At 38.2% G+C, this 18601-nt stretch overlaps 3 protein-coding genes across 3 annotated transcripts; all 3 read right to left on the bottom strand.

Moving 5' to 3' along the window:
- Positions 1-3036: 3036 nt before the first annotated feature.
- On the bottom strand, positions 3037-7470 carry LOC137265099 (M-phase inducer phosphatase-like). Its single transcript, XM_067800412.1, has 7 exons — positions 7411-7470; positions 7102-7263; positions 6841-6968; positions 6589-6706; positions 6250-6413; positions 3268-3310; positions 3037-3111 (listed from the first exon to the last, which is right to left on the bottom strand). Exons 1-7 carry the CDS (start codon positions 7468-7470, stop codon positions 3037-3039), a joined length of 750 nt encoding a protein of 249 aa, XP_067656513.1.
- Positions 7471-10618: 3148 nt separating this feature from the next.
- On the bottom strand, positions 10619-11838 carry LOC137265098 (M-phase inducer phosphatase-like). Its single transcript, XM_067800411.1, has 5 exons — positions 11779-11838; positions 11472-11633; positions 11206-11333; positions 10955-11072; positions 10619-10786 (listed from the first exon to the last, which is right to left on the bottom strand). Exons 1-5 carry the CDS (start codon positions 11836-11838, stop codon positions 10619-10621), a joined length of 636 nt encoding a protein of 211 aa, XP_067656512.1.
- A 3158-nt stretch (positions 11839-14996) lies between these two features.
- Positions 14997-16225, bottom strand: LOC137265097 (M-phase inducer phosphatase-like). The gene is made up of 5 exons (XM_067800410.1): positions 16166-16225; positions 15857-16018; positions 15591-15718; positions 15340-15457; positions 14997-15164 (listed from the first exon to the last, which is right to left on the bottom strand). The coding sequence occupies exons 1-5, from the start codon at positions 16223-16225 to the stop codon at positions 14997-14999; spliced, it is 636 nt and encodes a 211-aa protein (XP_067656511.1).
- Between the last annotated feature and the right edge of the window lie 2376 nt (positions 16226-18601).

The following is an 18601-nucleotide window of genomic DNA, read 5'->3' as shown; positions in this document are numbered from 1 at the left end:
GACACCGGTCTACCGGCGTTAGTAAAAAAAACGTGAAGCGTATCAACAATGCTGCGCTGCATTTGAAAGAAGCCTAGACATTTAGTGTAACACATAGATATCACATTTAGATAGTAAAACATTGATGCCACCTGTCCTTATGCACACGCTGGGATATAAAATATTTACTCTTAGCCACGTGGCTTCTGATACTGAATAAACGTCCTTGAATTTGAATTATGTTTACAATATTCGCTACTTGAGGTTTAGATTTCATTTCTGTCTGTTACTAATATAATTGTCCCACTATTACATAGTCGTAGATAGTGTTTTAAATGTGGCAGGGATACCCTAGGGGTAAAGAACATGATTGAATTTAAGCAGTGGGGCTTTTTTTCCAATTTTCGCCCTAAATATTTAGCACTTTTACTTTTTCATACTACTGAAAACGTGTTTGCCGAATTGAGACGAATATAACATACTTGTCACCAGTAAAGATCATGATGATCTAAGGAGTCATTATATCTAGTCTAAAAAAGTGTCCTGTCGATCAATCAACACTTTCTGTAAATTTATGTGAGCAGAAAAATACCAACTAATGGATTATTTGGCTACTTTTAGACACCATGTACACTGAAACACATATGTACCACTTACCGGTACCATAGTAGTCATTTACCAGGAGCTACGGGCCATTGGCCTGAAATAAACGAAAACTACATAAATAAATTTATATCGGAAACAAACAAAAACGAGAAGCACCAAATTGCACTTGGTTATTTGTGAAGTTGAAAAAGAACGTGAGACCTGTGAAAAAAATACAAAATATTTCACTGTGCTAAGTATTTTAACATTTATTCTAACATTAAAATGGTTTCATAACTCTAATCCAGCTAATCCAGATCATCCCAACCCCTTGATAAATCTGATTACTTTACATCTTAACCCAGCCAGTAGTGAATCCTTGAAGAAAGTGTTTCCAAAGTAAATGCAACTTGTTCTTAATTGTCATTCAACTGACGACCAAAATTACCTGAATTATTAGTTATCAACACATTGGCTACCGGCACATTTGATGTTCTATCGGGTGATTAACCCGGGATTATCCCCTTAACACTCTCGTCCACTTACCTCCATATCTATGGCGGACACAAGGTTTCCCACTTTCACACCAAGCCCAGCTTCTTACTGCTTTAACATTTAACTATGCTTTCATAATCCATTCTGTACAGTTAAATAGATAATTAGTCGATCAACGAGTGTTGTCTTTGTTATGTAAACATGTTATGTTGTTTGTAGCGCTTGACTGAAGGCGACACGGTTTTCTGATCTGCAATATTTTTTATGTTTTATGCAATACTGAACTGCTGTTCTGGATCATAATAGACCCCATGAGCCCACCGACTGAGTGTATGAGCACCTCAATGTATCGACACGACAGAAACAACATTGTCATTGAATGTCAGCCATCAATCAACGACTCATTTGAATATGCATTATGGAAAATGGTTTCCAAAAACATTTGTTTTCACATTATTGGGATCTACAGACCTCCGTATTCTGACAAACATCGATGGACCGTGAATCACTTCACTGATGACATCACCGAGTTTCTTACTCATGTTCTATCAACGACAAAAACAAACTGTAATTGGATGATCAAGCAAGCTAAAGGCGCTATCATCATTGCAAATATCATCGATGCTAAAGGTGATACTAAACAGTTATACCGGATTTTCAAGGGTGTCACTGGAGATACCCAATACGCTCTACCTGAAGGCATATCACATGAACAACTAGCTGAGGACTTCGCTGACCTTTTCATGAACAAAATCATTCACATCCGGAATAGTCTACAGCATATTGACAAGTATATTTCAAAAGACGCTTTGGCAGCTATGTTCGGAAATTTCACTCCACTATCACCTGAGAAAGTAAGGAATATCATCAATTCAATGAAAACGAAGTCCTGTGAACATGGCCGTATGTCCACCTCACTCTTAAAATGTCTACTTGATGCCACAGTATCCACAATAACACCCATAATCAATTCCTCATTGATGAACGGTGTTTTGGCCTCACAGTGGAAATCTGCAATCGTTAGACCGCTTTTGAAAAAGGCGGGGCTTGAACTTATCCTGTCCAATTACAGACCAGTTAGTAATCTGGGAATTCTGTCTAAAGTCTTAGAAAAAAACGGCTTTTCAACAACTCATGTTCCACTGCGACTCTAATAATCTCCTACCCGATTATCAGTCTGCCTATCGACAACACTACAGTTGTGAAACAGCAGTTGTGAGATTGGTCACAGATCTTCTCTGGAATATGGAACAACAGCAAGTGTCGGCACTTGTTGCAGTGGATCATAGCGCTGCCTTTGACACTGTAAATCCTCTTACAAGTACTAAATCGACGATTTGGGGGTTTGCGACTCTGTTTTTCACTGGTTCGACACATACCTACGCCCAAGAACGTGTAAGGTATATGTTGGAGAGGAATATTCCAAGACCGGGTCACTGGACTTCTCAGTACCTCAAGGTTCCTGTCTTGGTCCTGTGTTGTACTCTATATATGCCAGCACTTTGGAGGTCATGGACTCGTTTGATCCCCGGATTGCAGGATCAGAGGTACAGGCTCTCAAGCAACAGCAAGATCTCTCAGTTGAAGTAAGAAACTGGATGGACAACAATAGGCTGAAAATGAATCCATCAAAAACGGAATTTATCTATTTTGGATCCCGCCAACAGCTACAAAAATGTTCTACAAAAAACATTAACGTCAACGGAGAAGACATTCCACTAGCACATAGGATCCGGTATCTCGGCCTAGAACTTGACGAACAACTGTCATTTTCTCACCACATAACATCTAAATGTAAGAAGGCTATGTATGGTCTTCAGACAAATAAGAAACGTGAGACATCTATTGACACAAGACGCGTATCATACACTGGTCCTTGGAACTGTTATTTCACACATGGACTATGCAAATGCTGTCTTCATCGGACTTCCGGACACACAGATACGGACGTTACAAAGGGTGCAGAATTTTCCAGCCCTACTTTTTCTCCAGGCTGACAAATACTCCAGCTCCAAGACCGCCCTGAAGACTTTGCACTGGCTTCCGGTTAGGCTACGAATAAAGCACAATGTGCTTACAATGGTATGGAAGTGCCTCAATGGACTGTCCCCGATCCCCGATCACTTCTGACAAAAGCTGAGTTTGGAAGGGAGAACATGAGCAGTCAGTACATGGATACCACATGTTAAAAGAAAGGCCTTTGCCAACAGATCCTTCAACGTCCAGGGCTGAATCTGGTGGAATGACGTACCTGATGAAATCAGGAGAAAACAGAAATTGGACCAATTCAAGCAAGCCCTTAAGACTCACCTCTTCTCACAATTTTGAAAATCTGCCCTCGTTCTGTGTATTGTGTAAATATCCTGCCATTTAACATTCTTGTCTGTATACATCTTATATTGTACAGTGCTATTGAAGATTTTTATCAAAATTGGCGCTATATGAAATCAACAGTTTAAAGTTTTAGTTTTAAAGTTTAATGTGTTGGTTTAGTACAAGTATATACACATTGGAGAGACCAGACAGCATCATTCGGTTGAAAACTGTCTTAACAGAAAAAGCCAAACCCAGCAGACACTATTAGGTTACTACAATGTTCAGAAAGGAACGGCTAAGTTCTCCTGATGATTTCCAGCCTCAAAGCCTCGTTTTCGATGATGAAGATTCACGGGATACTGGCTTTGAGTCTCTCTGCAGTGACAGGGAGGTTAGCGGAATAGCATGCAACACGTGTTATGTGTACATTAGAAAGGTCAAAAGTAAAAAAAGCACTTATTTGGAGATTTCCCATTATCATGAGATAATGAGATGAGATTCTAACACCGTTATCAAGTAAAACCGAAAACGAAACGTCGTATCCACTGCAAGAAAGAAGTTCTCTGTCCATAAAAGTCTTCATCCTCATCATTCCAACTTCTAAAATGCCACTTAAAGAAGACTTGTTGGACACACAAATATCTTTCTCTTATGATTCGTATAACAGTCAATAACGATGGCGTCAAATCCTTAATTTCATTTTGTATTATATGTTGTATGGCAGCACAAACTGTAAAGATTGTTCACAACCACAACTCATTTTCCTGAATAAAAATATGTTTTAATCAAGGAAAAGTTTAACAAGAAACTACATGCTAATATTTTGTATCAGGTTCTACAAGCATGATCCTAATCCAACTTATCTAGATCATCCTTACAACCCCTTGATAAACCTGCTTACTTTACTGACGGACAAACCTACCAGGATTAGGAGTTATCAACACATGGTCTATCGGTACATTTGATTTTCTATCTGGTGATTAACCCGGGATAATCCTCCTAAGACCACCCTATAGGAAGTTTCATAACTACGGGGGACACAAGCGATCGCACTTTCATACCAAGCAGTGCTTTAATATTTGACTGACTATGTTTTCAGTATCCATTCTAAACTGTGTACGGTTAAATGGATAAAGTACGGATCAACGAGTATTGTCTTTGTCAAGTAAATATGTTGTTTTACTACAGGTATACACCAAAGGGAGGCCATAGACACAGCGTTATTCGCAACCGTCTCAAAGGAAAGAGCAATATTCCTGACACTTAGTATGTTTACAATGTTTACAAGGAAAGTCACACTTAGCCAGAGGTTTTCCGTCTGCAAGAAACCTCGTATAGCAATTTTTAGTCTCTTTTGAAGACCATGGTTTCATAATGAAGTTTTGATGAGTAAATTGGATTTCAAGCCATAATGGTTCCTGTTAAAATATCACCTACCTCATTTCCATCACATTTATACAATCTATAATACACATTCCAAGATTACAGTACATCTATCCAAAATGGGTTCTCAATCGAAACAAATGTATTCATATTAGCTCCGTGTTTAAACATATCATCCATACGAACACATTGTATATAGTTATTGTTTCTAATATATTTTTGGAGATATGATAGGTTTAAAGAAGTGATAATAATGTGACATCTATCTTTCTAAAGCCCCCTTCATCATAATCTCGCAAGAAGTGCAGACACTACTTACAAACTTTGTTCCATTTTGTCAAGAAGTCATATAAACTTTCTCCACATAAACATCAGACAGACAGCATAATGTTCTTAATCCACTCATAACCACATCGTATATGTTTATGTGATATTTACGAAATATTGTCCACAATATTGCATTGAAGCAAAAATTTGAATTTCGTTGTCTTAAATGTCTTGAAGTATTCTTTGGGGCATTGAAAAAGACTACTGGAGTTAAAATTAGAATTTTCCGGAAGTCTTCACTTGTGGTGATTATTAACAGCCATCACCAAAGACAGATCAAATGACAAATGATCGATGGCTCTAGATTTTCCTGGCGTTACTGAGCTAGGATACTGCTGTGCGAAGTATACTTTCTTCACGCTAACACGGTATTTGAAACTCCGCGTGATATAACATTTCATTTGTTCGAATATTTGTGCACTGTGTGTTAGATGTGTGTCATCGTTAATACACAATGCCTTGTATACATAATGTATCATCATTCTTTCAAACATACAAGTGAAGTTTCACTAACGACATGCCAACTTCAACAGAATGAATGGCACCATTCTCCTCTTATTTTATTCAGTCCTTAACAATGCAGAAACTACTTACAAAATGTCTTCCGTAATGTCAAGAAGTCATCAACACTTCCTCTAAACAAACATCAGACAGACAGCATAATTTCATTAATCAACTCATAGCCATATCGCATACGTTTATATGATATTTAAGTCTTCACTTGTGGTGATAATTAACAGCCATCATCAAAGACAGATCAAATGACAAATGACCGATGGCTCAAGACCTTCCTCGCGTTTCTGAGCTAGGATACTGCTGTGCGAAGTAAACTTTCTTCGAGCAAATACGGTATTTGAAACTCCGCGTGACACAGCATGCCACTTGTTTCAATACTTTCAGAAAATGTATGTCTGTGGAACAAAACGAAGAAATGGAGGAAAACAAACATTGTGTAAGTCTGCATTTATTCATATTGTAAAAATACTATAGATCACATCATGCTTGATAACGGTGGTCAACATAAGTGTAAAGTGTTCAGTTATTGCCTCAACATTCAGGCACCAACACAACATAAACAAGAAATATTAAATAACAAGTCCCCCAAATCTCATGCCCCAAAACCAGGTGAAATGTCCAATGTCACTAATTCATCCTCCACATTACCAAAGACACATCTTGAGTGGTGACGCGTCTAGTTGGTGACGTCGACTGCGCATGCTCTGTTTGTCTCCTGCTGTCCAGGACTTGGACTTGACTCGGAAGTGACGTAGTTGTTTGGAGTAATTCTGGTGCAGCATGGGAACGTAGTTTCTTGGATTGCATTGAGACTGAAACATAGTAGTAACTGTACATAATGCATGCACTTTAACAAAAAGATTTATGGACAAAAGTATCACATTATTCATTAATAATTAATAATATTATATTTAAATGTTACTTCAGTGCTGGAATTCGGATATTGCATTATTAGATTTGTACCTATTTAAACGTTTCTCAACTTACCTGATGTTGTTCATAGAAGGCCTTGTATCCACCATCTAACAGGTATACTTCCGGGTAGAAGAGGGAAGGGTAACGGTCACTGTTCAGCTTCCGGTCAAGGTTTCTCAGGTGTCTCAATCTGTATCCAATAATATATCGTTAAATGAAATGGTGCATTAACAAAGATAACTACTTTTTATTTCATTGGTACATCACCCATTTAATCGAAATCTTAAATCTGACATCGTTCACGTCAGCTTCTCATACACTTACAGTTTGGGGCCTCTCTCTGAGGAAAATTCGCAGTGGAAGATGAGGATGTTCCGTTGAGTGGTGTCACGCTGCGGTAGACCGGTCACTAAATCCGTGATCAGAGCCTGGTTGTGAAGATTCTCCGCACCCTGAAGTTGATATATAACAGTATATAAATCACTCACATTTAGAATATTGATTTCTGTCATTTCAGATTCCTTTTTTTATATACATAAGTGCCATATAGGTTTGTACGATGAAAGAATTATCAAGAAGCCTTACCTCAATATGACCGCCCTCGTATTCGTAGGGGTAACGACAGTCGATGATTTGGTAACTGGAAATGAGGTCAGCATATTTTCCAGCAAGAAGCTGACTAACTGTTTGTGCAGACACAGACTTGAGATCCTTGTGTCGGCCTTGTATGGTGGGGAGACAATGAACCTGAAAGTGAACGAAACTTTCATTATAACGCAGCTTGTATGTCTGTCTTACAAAGTGATTAAGTTCGTTTTTGCATTCCCATTATATAGGCACTACAGAAGTTCTTAATTAAAACCGTTGGATGCGGAAAAGGTACTTTGCACTAACCTGCGAACCATCGCCGATCAAGTCTCCTTCGTTTTCCATTTTGTCCAAAGCAGACTTCATCGCTTCTGACCTCACTTCTTTCTGTGCTCTTTTATTGACACTATCGACGGTCTTCTGTTTCTTGATCTGCCTTGCCACAACATATTCATCCTCATCATCGTCATTGTCACGTGGTCTCTTTTCTGTGAAAAGGGACTTCCTTGGGCCGAGAAAACTGGTTTTCTTGAAAACCAAAGATTGTGGAGACACCTGAAGGAAAATCCATACATTGCATTTCGATTGTTTAATCCAACAGTTTTCTGTTTAATAGACTAGCCCTGCTCAGTTATCAGTTAGTGCGTGTACGTTTCTGTCTTACTTTTTGTGCACATAATTTACCTTTATGTCTCTCTAATGTATACAAAGCATGCATAATATATTATAGCGCCAACCTCACTGTCACTGCAGAGAGACTCAAAGCCGCTATCCCGTGAATCGTCATCGTCGAAAACGAGGCCTCGTGTCTGGAAAACCTGTGGGAAATTGTGACTTTCCTCCCTAAACATTGCTGTAAACGAATACTTTCTACAGGTCCAAATATTTGGATTAAGGGGTTTTCTGCTAAGCCAGTTTGCAAGCGAATGATGCTTTGCCTGTGCTCTCCCATATCTATATACTTGTTCTAAAATAACATATTTACATAACAAAGACAACACTCGTTGATCGTTTCATTATCCATTTAACAGTGAATCATTCATAATGGTTAATGAAAACATAGTTAAACGTTAAGGCATTTAGGGATTGGGCTTGGTGTGAAAGTGCATTCGCTTGTGTTCCCCAGTAGTTGTGGAGCTAACTGTAGGAAGGTGTAAGTGGGATTATCCCGAGTTAATCACCGAATAGAACATCAAATATACCGGTAGACCATGTGTTGATAACTCCTCTTTCTGGTAGGTTTTCCAGTCAGTTGAATGACAATTAAGGAAAATTTGTATTTACTTTGGGAACAAGATCTTTAATGTGGGCACGCTTTCTTCACGACTTTCCCCAATTGCATGGTGAAGGTATAAAGTATACAGGTTTATCGAGGGGCTGTTAGGATGATCTGGATTACCTGGATTAGACTTGCGTGCACAAACCGTGTTAATGCTTAAGTGGATGTTGAATAAAATTGAGCCACAATGTGGACTGGTTTAATAAGTTATTGGTTCCTGGTTCTGTTTCAACTTCGCAAGAGACCTCGACAAATTGCTCTTGTCTTACAGAAAACATCTATCTGATATCTCTGCTATGTCTGATGTCACTTTGCATTTTGGAAGCGTCTTTCCACCATAGATGCAACACTACTACTACAATCAGCTATTCATAAATTTCTAAATGAGAAAGAAACAAGTGTGTTCTTGTTTTCCAAATCTGTCAGAGACATTTGACAGTGTATATAGAAATGGACTACTGTTGGGTTTCTAAAATGACCACAGGAAGCGTATTTTGAGTGTATGGGAATAAGTGCATGCTAGTATTATATCTTTTAGCGTGGTGTGTGATGGATCCTGTGTAAGTAGAAACATGTTAGATGTGAGGCATGCATTGTAGGATGCGTGTTTGGCTGATTGTGTGTCGTGTTAGTGTGTGAATGGAATATACATATGTGGCTGCATTCCAAGTGCGTTTTGTCTTCTTCTTTCCATACGATGGTGTGAAGACGATTTGTTTTAAGATGACGACCACAATTTCTAATACTCAAAAAAATTCTGTGTGAACTCCTTTACTGGTTGGGTGAAGGTGTAAAGTAAGCAGGTTCATCAAAGGGGTTGTTAGGATAATCTGGATTAGCTGGCTTAAATTCATGCTTGTAGAAGCTGAGTTAATGTTTGGTGGATGTAAACTGAAAATAGATAACGGTGAAGAGAATTTTATTTCTTACTCAAGTCTCATGTTTTATCTAATCTTTATAAAAGATCTAAACAAGCTGCTGCCGTTAAAGACAGAATTGGTTTTTGGACTGTTTCTTGTAAAATGTATAATTCCAGAGTCTTGTGTTCATCTGACAGTTATTGTGTTTACTCGGAGGTGGCATGATATTCATTGCAACATTTCTGTTGAAATTCTTTGCGATATACATGTAGAGGCCGAATGCATGTTCAAGTAGGTTGCGTAATGGACGTGTAGTCAAGCTTGGGGTAGTCATAATGGGAATGAACCATTAAAATCCGGGTAATCGTTTATGCTTAGAGATGTGGAGTTACAATGAATGGGTATCCCTACATAGATGTAATGTAATATATATATATGCAGTGTCAAAGCATTCTTGGTGTTGGTGTTATACAACAAATGATGTTGTTTGGACTGAACGTGGTCGCTAGAACATTTGTGCACTGTTTGTTAGCTGTGTGTCATCGTTAATACACAATGCCTTGTATACATAATGTATCATCATTCTTTAAAACTTACAAGTGTGGTTGTTTCAGTAACAACATGCCAACTTCAACAGAATGAATGGCACCATTCTCCTCTTATTTTATTCAGTCCTTAACAATGCAGAAACTTCGTACAAAATGTCTTTCGTAATGTCAAGAAGTCATCAACACTTCCTCTAAACAAACATCGGACAGACAGCATAATGTTCTTAATCCACTCATAACCATATCGTATATGTTTATGTGATATTTACGAAATATTGTCCACAATATTGCATTGAAGCAAAAATTTGAATTTCGTTGTCTTAAATGTCTTGAAGTATTCTTTGGGTCATTGAAAAAGACTACTTGAGTTAAAATTAGAACTTTCCGGAAGTCTTCACTTGTGGTGATTATTAACAGCCATCACCAAAGACAGATCAAATGACAAATGATCGATGGCTCTAGATTTTCCTCGCGTTTCTAAGCAAGGATACTGCTGTCCGAAGTATACTTTCTTCAAGCAAAGACGGTATTTGAAACTCCGCGTGATATAACATTTCATTTGTTTTACTTCTTTCAGAAAATATCTGTCTGTTGAACAAAACGAAGAAATGGAGGAAAACAAACATTGTGTAGGTGTACATTTATTCATATTGTATAAACACTATAGATCACATCATGCTTGATAACGGTGGTCAACATAAGTGTAAAGTGTTCAGTTATTGCCTCAACATTCAGGCACCAACACAACATAAACAAGAACAATAAATAACAAGTCCCCCAAATCGGATGTCCCCAAATTGTCCAATGTCACTAATTCATCCCCCACATTACCAAAGACACATCTTGAGTGGTGACGCGTCTATTTGGTGACGTCGACTGCGCATGTTCTGTTTGTCTCCTGCTGTCCAGGACTTGGACTTGACTCGGAAGTGACGTAGTTGTTTGGAGTAATTCTGGTGCAGCATGGGAACGTAGTTTCTTGGATTGCATTGAGACTGAAACATAGTAGTAACTGTACATAATGGATGCGCTTTAACAAAAAGATTTATGGACAAAAGTATCACATTATTTATTAATAATTAATAATATTATATTTAAATGTTACTTCAGTGCTGGATATTGCATTATTAGATTTGTACCTATTTAAACGTTTCTCAACTTACCTGATGTTGTTCATAGAAGGCCTTGTATCCACCATCTAACAGGTATACTTCCGGGTAGAAGAGGAAAGGGTAACGGTCACTGTTCAGCTTCCGGTCAAGGTTTCTCAGGTGTCTCAATCTGTATCCAATAATATATCGTTAAATGAAATGGTGCATTAACAAAGATAACTACTTTTATTTCATTGGTACATCACCTATTTAATCGAAATCTTAAATCTGAAATCGTTCACGTCAGCTTCTCATACACTTACAGTTTGGGGCCTCTCTCTGAGGAAAATTCGCAGTGGAAGATGAGGATGTTCCGTTGAGTGGTGTCACGCTGCTGTAGACCGGACACTAAATCCGTGATCAGAGCCTGGTTGTGAAGATTCTCCGCACCCTGAAGTTGATATATAACAGTATATAAATCACCCACATTTAGAATATTGATTTCTGTCATTTCAGATTTCATTTTTGTATTTAAATACAAAAGTGCCATATAGGTTTGTACGATGAAAGAATTATCAAGAAGCCTTACGTCAATATGACCGCCCTCGTATTCGTAGGGGTAACGACAGTCGATGATTTGGTAACTGGAAATGACGTCAGCATATTTTCCAGCAAGAAGCTGACTAACTGTTTGTGCAGACACAGACTTGAGATCCTTGTGTCGGCCTTGTATGGTGGGGAGACAATGAACCTGAAAGTGAACGAAACTTTCATTATAACGCAGCTTCTATATCTGTCTTACAAAGTGATTAAGATTTTCTGCATTCCCATTATATAGGCAGTACAGAAGTTCTTAATTAAAACCGTTGGATGCGGAAAAGGTACTTTGCACTAACCTGTGAACCATCGCCGATCAAGTCTCCTTCGTTTTCCATTTTGTCCAAAGCAGACTTCATCGCTTCTGACGTTACTTCTTTCTGTGCTCTTTTATTGACACTATCGACGGTCTTCTGTTTCTTGATCTGCCTTGCCACAACATATTCATCCTCATCATCGTCATTGTCACGTGGTCTCTTTTCTGTGAAAAGGGACTTCCTTGTGCCGAGAAAACTGGTTTTCTTGAAAACCAAAGATTGTGGAGACACCTGAAGGAAAATCCATACATTGCATTTCGATTGTTTAATCCAACAGTTTTCTGTTTAATAGACTAGCCCTACTCAGTTATCCGTTGGTGCGTGTACTTTTCTGTCTTACGTTTTGTGCACATAATTTACCTTTATGTCTCTCTAATGTATACAAAGCATGCATAATATTATTATAACGCCAACCTCACTGTCACTGCAGAGAGACTCAAAGCCGCTATCCCGTGAATCGTCATCGTCGAAAACGAGGCCTCGTGTCTGGAAAACCTCTGGGAAATTGTGACTTTCCTCCCTAAACATTGCTGTAAACGAATACTTTCTACAGGTCCAAATATTTGGATTAAGGGGTTTTCTGCTAAGCCAGTTTGCAAGCGAATGATCTTTGCCTGTACTCTCCCATATCTATATACTTGTTCTAAAATAACATATTTACATAACAAAGACAACACTCGTTGATCGTTTCATTACCCATTTAACCGTGAATCATTCATAGTGGTTAATGAAAACATAGTTAAACGTTAAGGCATTTAGGGATTGGGCTTGGTGTGAAAGTGCATTCGCTTGTGTTCCCCCGTAGTTGTGGAGCTAACTGTAGGAAGGTGTAAGTGGGATTATCCCGGGTTAATCACCCGATAGAACATCAAATATACCGGTAGACCATGTGTTGATAACTCCTATTTCTGGTAGGTTTGCCAGTCAGTTGAATGACAATTAAGGAAAATTTGTATTTACTTTAGGAACAAGATCTTTAATGTGGGCACGCTTTCTGCATGAATTTCCCCAATTGCATGGTGAAGGTATTTAGTAAGCAGGTTTACCGAGGGGCTGTTAGGATGATCTGGATTACCTGGATTAGACTTGCGTGCACAAACCGTGTTAATGCTTAAGTGGATGTTGAATAAAATTGAGCCACAATGTGGACTGGTTTAATAAGTTATTGGTTCCTGGTTCTGTTTCAACTTCGCAAGAGACTTAGACAAATTGCTCTTGTCTTACAGAAAACATCTATCTGATATCTGTGCTATCTCTGATGTCACTTTGCATTTTGGAAGCGTCTTTCCACCATAGATGCAACACTACTACTACAATCAGCTATTCCTAAATTTTCTAAATGAGAAAAAAACAAGTGTGTTCTTGTTTTCCAAATCTGTCAGAGACATTTGACAGTGTATATAGAAATGGACTACTGTTGGGTTTTTAAAATGACCACAGGAAGCGTATTTTGAGTGTATGGGAATAAGTGCATGCTAGTATATCTTTTAGCGTGGTGTGTGATGGATCCTGTGTAAGTAAAAACATGTTGGATGTGAGGCATGCATTGTAGGATGCGTGTTTGGCTGATTGTGTGTCGTGTTAGTGTGTGAATGGAATATACATATGTGGCTGCATTCCAAGTGCTTTTTGTCTTCTTCTTTCCATACGATGGTGTGAAGACGATTTGTTTTAACTTGGCGACCACAAATTCTAATACGCAAAAAAATTCTGTGTGAATTCCTTACTGGTTGGGTGAAGGTGTGAAGTAAGCAGGTTCATCAAAGGGGTTGTTTGGATAATCTGGATTAGCTGGCTTGAATTCATGCTCGTAGAAGTTGTGTTAATGTTTGGTGGATGTAAACTGAAAATAGATAACGGTGAAGAGAATTTTATTTCTTACTCATGTCTCATGTTTAATCCAATCTTTATAAAAGATCTAAACAAGCTGCTGCCGTTAAAGACAGAATTGGTTTTTGGACTGTTTCTTGTAAAATGAATAATTCCAGAGTCTTGTGTTCATCTGACAGTTATTGTGTTTACTCGGAGGTGGCATGATATTCATTGCAACATTTCTGTTGAAATTCTTTGCGATATACATGAAGAGGCCGAATGCATGTTCAAGTATGTTGCGTAATGGACGGGTAGTCAAGCTTGGGGTAGTCATAATGGGAATGAACCATTAAAATCCGGGTAATCGTTTATGCTTAGAGGTGTGGAGTTACAATGAATGGGTATCCCTACATAGATGTAATGTAATATATATATATGCAGTGTCAAAGCATTCTTAGTGTTGGTGTTATACAACAAATGATGTTGTTTGGACTGAACATGGTCGTTAGAATATTTGTGCACTGTTTGTTAGCTGTGTGTCTTCGTTAATACACAATGCCTTGTATACATAATGTATCATCATTCTTTCAAACATACAAGTGTGGTTGTTTCAGTAACAACATGCCAACGTCAACACAATGAATGGCACCATTCTCCTCTTATTTTATTCAGTCCTTAACAATGCAGAAACTACTTACAAAGTGTCTTCCGTAATGTCAAGAAGTCACATAAACTTCCTCTAAACAAACATCGGACAGACAGCATAATTTCATTAATCCACTCATAGCCATATCGTATATGTTTATGTCATATTTACGAAATATTGTCCACAATATTGCATTGAAGCAAAAACATGGATAATTTTGTTGTGTTAAATGTCTTGAAGTATTCTTTGGGTCATTGAAAAAGACGCTTGAGTTAAAATTAGAATTTTCCGGAAGTCTTCACTTGTGGTGATAATTAACAGCCATCACCAAAGACAGATCAAATGACAAATGATCGATGGCTCAAGATTTTCCTCGCGTTTCTAAGCTAGGATACTGCTGTGCGAAGTATATTACTGTCTTCAAGCAAATACCGTATTTGAAACTCCGCGTGATGTAAATGCCACTTCTTTCAATCCTTTCAAAAAATATATGACTGTTGAACAAAACGAAGAAACGGAGGAAAACACACAATGTGTAAGTGTGCATTTATTCATATTATATAAAAACTTTAGATCACATCATGCTTGATTACGGTGGTCAACATAGGTGTAAAGCGTTCAGTTATTGCCTCAACATTCAGGCACCAACACAACATAAACAAGAACAATAAATAACAAGTCCCCCAAATCGGATGCCCCCAAAACAGGCAAAATGTCCAATGTCGCTAATTCATCCTCCAGATTACCAAAGACACATTTTCAGTGGTGACGCGTCTATTTGGTGACGTCGACTGCGCATGCTCTGTTTGTCTCCTGCTGTCCAGGACTTGGACTTGACTCGGAAGTGACGTAGTTGTTTGGAGTAATTCTGGTGCAGCATGGGAACGTAGTTTCTTGGATTGCATTGAGACTGAAACATAGTAGTAACTGTACATAATGCATGCACTTTAACAAAAAGATTTATGGTGAAAATTATCACATTATTTATTAATAATTAATAATATTATATTTAAATGTTACTTCAGTGCTGGCATTCGGATATTGCATTATTAGATTTGTACCTATTTAAAAGTTTCTCAACTTACCTGATGTTGTTCATAGAAGGCCTTGTATCCACCATCTAACAGGTATACTTCCGGGTAGAAGAGGAAAGGGTAGCGGTCACTGTTCAGCTTCCGGTCAAGGTTTCTCAGGTGTCTCAATCTGTATTCGATAATATATCGTTAAATGAAATGGTGCATTAACAAAGATAACTACTTTTATTTCATTGGTACATCACCTATTTAATCGAAATCTTAAATCTGAAATCGTTCACGTCAGCTTCTCATACACTTACAGTTTGGGGCCTCTCTCTGAGGAAAATTCGCAGTGGAAGATGAGGATGTTCCGTTGAGTGGTGTCACGCTGCTGTAGACCGGTCACTAAATCCGTGATCAGAGCCTGGTTGTGAAGATTCTCCGCACCCTGAAGTTGATATATAACAGTATATAAATCACCCACATTTAGAATATTGATTTCTGTCATTTCAGATTTCTTTTTTGTATTTAAATACAAAAGTGCCATATAGGTTTGTACGATGAAAGAATTATCAAGAGGCCTTACCTCAATATGACCGCCCTCGTATTCGTAGGGGTAACGACAGTCGATGATTTGGTAACTGGAAATGAGGTCAGCATATTTTCCAGCAAGAAGCTGACTAACTGTTTGTGCAGACACAGACTTGAGATCCTTGTGTCGGCCTTGTATGGTGGGGAGACAATGAACCTGAAAGTGAACGAAACTTTCATTTTAACGCAGTTTGTATGTCTGTCTTACAAAGTGATTAAGTTCGTTTTTGCATTCCCATTATTTAGGCACTACAGAAGTACTTAATTAAAACCGTTGGATGCGGAAAAGGTACTTTGCACTAACCTGTGAACCATCGCCGATCAAGTCTCCTTCGTTTTCCATTTTGTCCAAAGCAGACTTCATCGCTTCTGACGTTACTTCTTTCTGTGCTCTTTCATTGACAATATCGACGGTCTTCTGTTTCTTGATCTGCCTTGCCACAACATATTCATCCTCATCATCGTCATTGTCACGTGGTCTCTTTTCTGTGAAAAGGGACTTCCTTGGGCCGAGAAAACTGGTTTTCTTGAAAACCAAAGATTGTGGAGACACCTGAAGGAAAACACATACATTGCATTTCGATTGTTTAATCCAACAGTTTTCTGTTTAATAGACTAGCCCTACTCAGTTATCCGTTGGTGCGTGTACTTTTCTGTCTTACGTTTTGTGCACATAATTTACCTTTATGTCTCTCTATTGTATACAAAGCATGCATAATATATTATAGCGCCAACCTCACTGTCACTGCAGAGAGACTCAAAGCCGCTATCCCGTGAATCGTCATCGTCGAAAACGAGGCCTCGTGTCTGGAAAACCTGTGGGAAATTGTGACTTTCCTCCCTAAACATTTCTGTAAACGAATACTTTCTACAGGTCCAAATATTTGGATTAAGGGGTTTTCTGCTAAGCCAGTTTGCAAGCGAATGATGCTTTGCCTGTGCTCTCTCATATCTATATACTTGTTCTAAAATAACATATTTACATAACAAAGACAACACTCGTTGATCGTTTCATTATCCATTTAACCGTGAATCATTCATAATGGTTAATGAAAACATAGTTAAACCTTAACGCATTTAGGGATTGGGCTTGGTGTGAAAGTGCATTCGCTTGTGCTCCCCCGTAGTTATGGGGCTACCTGTAGGAAGGTGTAAGTGGGATTATCCCGGGTTAATCACCGAATAGAACATCAAATATACCGGTAGACCATGTGTTGATAACTCCTATTTCTGGTAGGTTTTCCAGTCAGTTGAATGACAATTAAGGAAAATTTGTATTTACTTTGGGAACAAGATGTTTAATGTGGGCACGCTTTCTGCATGAATTTCCCCAATTGCATGGTGAAGGTATAAAGTATACAGGTTTATCGAGGGGCTGTTAGGATGATCTGGATTACCTGGATTAGGCTTGCGTGCACAAACCGTGTTAATGCTTAGGTGGATGTTGAATAAACTTTAGCTACAATGTTTGATAAGTTATTGGTTCCTCTTTCTGTTTCAGCTACGCAAGAGACCTCGACAAATTGCTGTTGTCTTACAGAAAACATCTATCTGATATTTCTGCTATGTCTGATTTTTGTCTGTTATGTCTGCTACTTTTCATTTCGGAAGCGTCTTTCCAACATAGATGCAACACTACTACTACAATCAGCTATTCATCAATTTCTAAATGAGAAAGAAACAAGTGTATTATTGTTTTCCAGATCTGTCAGAAACATTTGACAGTGTATATCGAAATGGGCTACTGTTAGAATTCTAAAATGACCACAGGAAGCGTATTTTGAGTGTGTCGGAATAAGTGCATGCTAGCATATCTTTTAGCGTGGTGTGTGATGGATCCTGTGTAAGTTAAACATGTTGGATGTGAGGCATGCATTGTAGGATGCGTGTTTAGCTGATTGTGTGTCGTGTTAGTGTGTGAATGGAATATACATATGTGGCTGCATTCCAAGTGCGTTTTGTCTTCTTTCTTTCCATACGATGGTGTGAAGAGGATTTGTTTTAAGATGACAACCACAATTTCTAATACGCAAACAATTTTTGTGTGAACTCCTTACTGGCTGGGTGAAGGTGTAAAGTAAGCAGGTTCATCAAAAGGGTTGTTAGGATAATCTGGATTAGCTGGCTTAAATTCATGCTTGTAGAAGCTGAGTTAATGTTTGGTGGATGTAAACTGAAAATAGATAACGGTGAAGAGAATTTTATTTCTTACTCATGTCTCATGTTTTATCTAATCTTTATAAAAGATCTAAACAAGCTGCTGCCGTTAAAGACAGAATTGGTTTTTGGACTGTTTCTTGTAAAATGTATATTTCCAGAATCTTGTGTTCATCTGACAGTTATTGTGTTTACTCGGAGGTGGCATGATATTCATTGCAACATTTCTGTTGAAATTCTTTGCGATATACATGTAGAGGCCGAATGCATGTTCAGGTATGTTGTATATTGGACGGGTAGTCAAGCTTGGGGTAGTCATAATGGGAATGAACCATTAAAATCCGGGTAACCGTTTATGCTTAGAAATGTGGAGTTACAATGAATGGGTTTCCCTACATAGATGTAATGTAATATATATAGATGCAGTGTCAAAGCATTCTTGGTGTTGGTGTCATACAACAAATAATGTTGTTTGGACTGAACATGGTCGTTAGAATATTTGTGCACTGTGTGTTAGCTGTGTGTCATCGTTAATACACAATGCCTTGTATACATAATGTATCATCATTCTTTCAAACATACA

This window comes from Haliotis asinina, chromosome 15, assembly GCF_037392515.1.
Source record: "Haliotis asinina isolate JCU_RB_2024 chromosome 15, JCU_Hal_asi_v2, whole genome shotgun sequence".
Classification (NCBI taxonomy): Eukaryota; Metazoa; Mollusca; class Gastropoda; order Lepetellida; family Haliotidae; genus Haliotis; species Haliotis asinina.
The sequence above is the reverse complement of the archived record's forward strand: the minus strand, read 5'-3'. Positions and strand labels throughout refer to the sequence as shown.

Excerpts from the sequence above, each read along its gene's own strand:
- LOC137265099 (XM_067800412.1), bottom strand. The coding sequence starts at position 7,470 with ATGAAGTCTGCTTTGGACAAAATGGAAAACGAAGGAGACTTGATCGGC. Across the intron at positions 6,969-7,101 it reads ACGAGGGCGGTCATATTGAG|GGTGCGGAGAATCTTCACAA; the intron begins GTAAGGCTTCTT and ends TATCAACTTCAG. Across the intron at positions 6,414-6,588 it reads CCTTCTATGAACAACATCAG|TCTCAATGCAATCCAAGAAA; the intron begins GTAAGTTGAGAA and ends ACTATGTTTCAG.
- LOC137265098 (XM_067800411.1), bottom strand. The coding sequence starts at position 11,838 with ATGAAGTCTGCTTTGGACAAAATGGAAAACGAAGGAGACTTGATCGGC. Across the intron at positions 11,634-11,778 it reads TGATCGGCGATGGTTCACAG|GTTCATTGTCTCCCCACCAT; the intron begins GTTAGTGCAAAG and ends GTTCACTTTCAG. Across the intron at positions 11,334-11,471 it reads ACGAGGGCGGTCATATTGAC|GGTGCGGAGAATCTTCACAA; the intron begins GTAAGGCTTCTT and ends TATCAACTTCAG.
- LOC137265097 (XM_067800410.1), bottom strand. The coding sequence starts at position 16,225 with ATGAAGTCTGCTTTGGACAAAATGGAAAACGAAGGAGACTTGATCGGC. Across the intron at positions 16,019-16,165 it reads TGATCGGCGATGGTTCACAG|GTTCATTGTCTCCCCACCAT; the intron begins GTTAGTGCAAAG and ends GTTCACTTTCAG. Across the intron at positions 15,165-15,339 it reads CCTTCTATGAACAACATCAG|TCTCAATGCAATCCAAGAAA; the intron begins GTAAGTTGAGAA and ends ACTATGTTTCAG.